General features: G+C 36.1%; 1 protein-coding gene across 1 annotated transcript; it reads left to right on the top strand.

Annotated features, from left to right (window-relative positions):
* The first annotated feature begins 2633 nt into the window (after nucleotides 1–2633).
* On the top strand, nucleotides 2634–3880 carry LOC129893425 (cytidine deaminase 1-like). Its single transcript, XM_055968953.1, has one exon. The coding sequence runs from the start codon at nucleotides 2773–2775 to the stop codon at nucleotides 3766–3768; it is 996 nt and encodes a 331-aa protein (XP_055824928.1). The 5' UTR covers nucleotides 2634–2772; the 3' UTR covers nucleotides 3769–3880.
* The last annotated feature ends 266 nt before the right edge of the window (nucleotides 3881–4146 follow it).

Below are 4146 nucleotides of genomic sequence, written 5' to 3' on the forward strand. Positions count from 1 at the left end.
TAACGTTCAACGTGATCCCTTCAACGACCATTTTAATCGACATCATCCTATCATTGACTCTCCTAACCTCCACCACCTGATCCCTTAAATCACTGTCTATTAAAATGCCTACCCCATTTCTATACTTCGATTTACCAGAAAACCAAAGCTTATACCCGTCTACCTCCTTAGCTTTAGAGCCGACCCATTTTGTCTCCTGGACACAGGCTATATTAATCTTCCTCTTCTTTAGAATCTTAACCAGTTCTATGGATTTACCCGTTAACGTCCCAATGTTCCAAGAACCTATTCTCAGTCTAGACGCTCTTTTAACCCACTTACCTCTCCTTACCCTCGTCTCCGTCCATGAGCGAGAACATGACCCTAGTCTACCATCACTATCCAAAGCCACAAAAATGCGTATGAACTAATAAATTATTTGGGGATTTAAAATCGGCAAAATGTAACTACAAGTATATGAACAAAGGATAAAATATAAAGATATAAAAACCGGAGGTACCAACTCCGGTAGAAATGAACCTGGTTGCCGCCGGAAAATACTGCTCACGTCGGAATACTATTCACGTCGGCGTAATTAGTTTAGTTGCAGCGGTTGTTCGTCACCGGAAATACAGATCTGTACACCTGAAAAAAGAAAAAAAAACACTTTGCCGGAAAAACTAGAGCTTCGCCGGAAAAACGAATTTGTCGCCGGAAAAAGTGTTGTACAGCTCTGGGATTTGAAAAATGAAGAGAAGATGAGCAAATTTTCGGACGATGCCGTCGCCTTCGCCGGCGATGGTTTTTTGGTCCGATTTGAGAGATGAGAAAGACGGCGTCGTTTTAGTGTTGACTGTGAGAACTTTAGGCCAAATAGAAGAAAACCCACAATGGGATTTTGCTTCAGCAGCAGAGAGATGAAGATAGCCCGAAGAATATGGAACTCGGAGATATTTGATATATATAAAAATGGGTAAACTCGATGGATACTATGGATATCCATATTATCTATTGATTCTTATTATGCAAAGAAATAGATACTTTTATATTAAAAGTTTTTTTTCTTCTTCTTTTAGAGTATGTTTGGTAAGAAAAATAATTTGTTTTCATGCTTTTGTAGAAAATATTTTTCTGAAAAATGAGTGGTTCTGAGTCAAGGTCATATGGTCAAAATCCAGGTCTCAAATTGGAGTCAGGTCATGGTCGAGGACGTAAGTTAGATCTCAAGTCTAAACCCATTTCGGATGGCCAGATGTAAGAAAAATTTGAAAAATATTTTCCCCATTTAAGGAAGGTTTTGATTTATTATTTTTGGGAGATAAGTGTTAAAAACACAACTGAACTATCCCTCTTTTTTTGAGTTTCATATTTAAACTATCATTTATTAGTTTGAGAAATACACCTCTCTTTTATTCTACTCTTATCATGGTGTGTATACTATACTCTCTCTTTTACTTTTAAAAAAATTATCATATCACACTCCACATGTACAACACATTTCACCTTAATAAAAATTAAATAAATTATTAGAATTAGTTAAATTTAAAGATTAAAGTATTACTATCTCCCGCCAAAAAAAAATTATAAAATAAAATATAAAATATTTTTATCACCTCACTCCACCACTTTCTCTCGCCATAACACCCCCCCCCCCCCACACACACACCAATTTTTAGTTTTATTTTTATTTATTAAATTTCTTTTATAAAAGTTTTTTAAAAAATTCTTACTTCATCTCCCCCCTCCCTTTAAATAATAATTTAGATTTTTTAAAAAAAAATTTTACCCCGCCCCACTTAACCCTCCGCTTTCAAATTTTTTTCTCGTTTTGTGTTACATATAAACATATGATTTTAGGAAAAACAAATAAGTTTATTTTTATTATATTTGTTACGTAAGTAGGAAAAACTATTTTTCTAAAAATATAAGTATATATCTAACACAAAACGAGAAAAATATAAAAAAAAATTATATAAAGAGCGGAGTGGATGGGTATAATTTTACTTTTAAAAAAAAATAAAAATAATAACATTTTTAGAAAGTGAAGTATGAATTTTTTAAAAATATTTTATAAAAGAACTTTAAAAAATTTTAAAAAATAAAAAGACGGGGATTGGGGGAGGGGGTGGAGTGGGTGAGGAAACTATTTTAAATTTTTATTTTTAAAAAATAATTTCTTTTTACAAAAAAGTAATTTCTTTTTAAAAATTTTTTTTTTTGGGGGGATAGAAATACTTTAGTCTTTAACTTTTAACTAATATTAATAATTTATTAATATTACACACATCACTGAAATGTGTTTCTAAACTAATTAGTGATAGTTTATGTATTAAAATCATACTTCCAATAGTTTAATTATGAAACTAAAAAAAATAAATAATTTAACTGTATTTTTGACACTTATCTCTATTTTTTACTTTACTTATGAAGTTATTTTTTTAAAATTGAAGAAAAATAAATCCATTTGAAAAATATATTTTTAAAGCCGATCAAACGTGGAAAAAATTAGAAATAACTTTTAGAAATGTTTTCATTAATACCAAACACACCCGCGTATTTTTTAGAGTTTTCTACGCCTTTACATACGTGCAGTTGATTACCCGTGAGTTTGATTCATATTTTACCCAAGTTTAAATAATTAAAACCTGTTCTATAAATGGCCCTCTGCCCCTCCCATAATTCCCCCTCCTTTCCTCCTCATTTCAAGCAAGTGTGGCAAACGTCTCACCTAAAACACAAGGAAAAAAGGAAAATAGAAAAAGAAAAAGATTACATTAGACAAGGGGAATTATCATGGATCAACTAAAATTTGTGGTGGAGGCCTCTGAGGCTGAGTCCATTACCCAGAAACTGGGCCTACCCTCTGCCCGCCACCTCCTCCCTGCCTTGGTTCAACCCGCTCAGACCCTTGCCCGCCCACCCATCTCCAATTATCACGTTGCCGCCGTTGGCCTCGGCTCCGACGGCCGTGTATTTCTCGGCGTTAACCTTGAATTTCCTGGCCTACCCCTTCATCACTCTGTTCACGCCGAGCAGTTTCTTCTCACCAACCTCGCTGTCCACCGCTGCCCTCGCCTCCTCGCATTCGCCGTATCTGCCGCCCCCTGTGGCCACTGCCGACAGTTCCTTCAAGAACTCCGGAACCCTTCCGATCTCCAAATCCACATCACATCTCAACACCAAAACAATCCTGATGTCACATTCGAACCTTTGCGTGAAATCCTCCCCAATCCATTTGGTCCATTCGATCTCCTGGATGACGAAACACCTTTGCTCCTCGAGCTACATAACAACGGTTTATCCCTGTCCTGTGAGATGAATCACGATGGAGATCTGTGCAATGGGTTTTCAGATGACGATTCGAAGATAGCGAATGGCGTTTCGAAATCGGGAAATCTAAGCAATGGGTTTTACAAAATTACAGAAACAGAGAGTACCCTTTTAAGGATTGCAGGTTTGGAAGCTGCTAACAATTCACACGCACCTTACAGTGGGTGTCCATCAGGGGTGGCAATCATGGATTGTGAAGGGAAGATTTATAGAGGTTCTTATGTGGAATCTGCTGCTTATAATCCAAGTTTAGGACCAGTGCAGGGGGCATTGATAGCTTTTGTGGCCGGAGGAGGTGGTGGGTATGAACGAATTGTGGCGGCGGCTTTGGTGGAGAAGGAGGGCGTAAAGGTAAGGCAAGAGGAGACCGCTAGGATCTTTCTGAAGTTGGTTTCTCCTAAATGTGACTTGAAGGTTTTCCACTGCTGTGTTGCTGAAAATGGGTGTAAAAAGAATTGAAGATTGATCTGAGTTTAACCAATATTTGTTCATTCTGCAATTGCAAGTTGGCTTGTAAAAATATACACTTTGATGATAATCAGTGAAATGAATAAAATATATTACTCCACTATCCTGTTAGGAATCATATAGCCAACTCAGAAGTATTTTGTGCTTAATAATTATATACTGTTATAAATTAACTAATTCGACAATTAATAAAGAAAAAGAGAGTAAGAGAATTTAGAGAGAGTAGAATTGATTTTCTTGTTTTCGTTTCTGTGTCCTCTCTTCTCAATGCCAAGGACGTCATTTATAGAAGATGAGAAAGCAGTGCAACAATCTCAAGTGGGCAACTTGCCCACTCCCACTTGAGAAAGAGACATCCATCATCTAATA

The sequence above is a fragment of the Solanum dulcamara genome, chromosome 6, assembly GCF_947179165.1.
Source record: "Solanum dulcamara chromosome 6, daSolDulc1.2, whole genome shotgun sequence".
Lineage (NCBI taxonomy): Eukaryota > Viridiplantae > Streptophyta > Magnoliopsida > Solanales > Solanaceae > Solanum > Solanum dulcamara.

Excerpts from the sequence above, each read along its gene's own strand:
- LOC129893425 (XM_055968953.1), top strand. The coding sequence starts at position 2,773 with ATGGATCAACTAAAATTTGTGGTGGAGGCCTCTGAGGCTGAGTCCATT.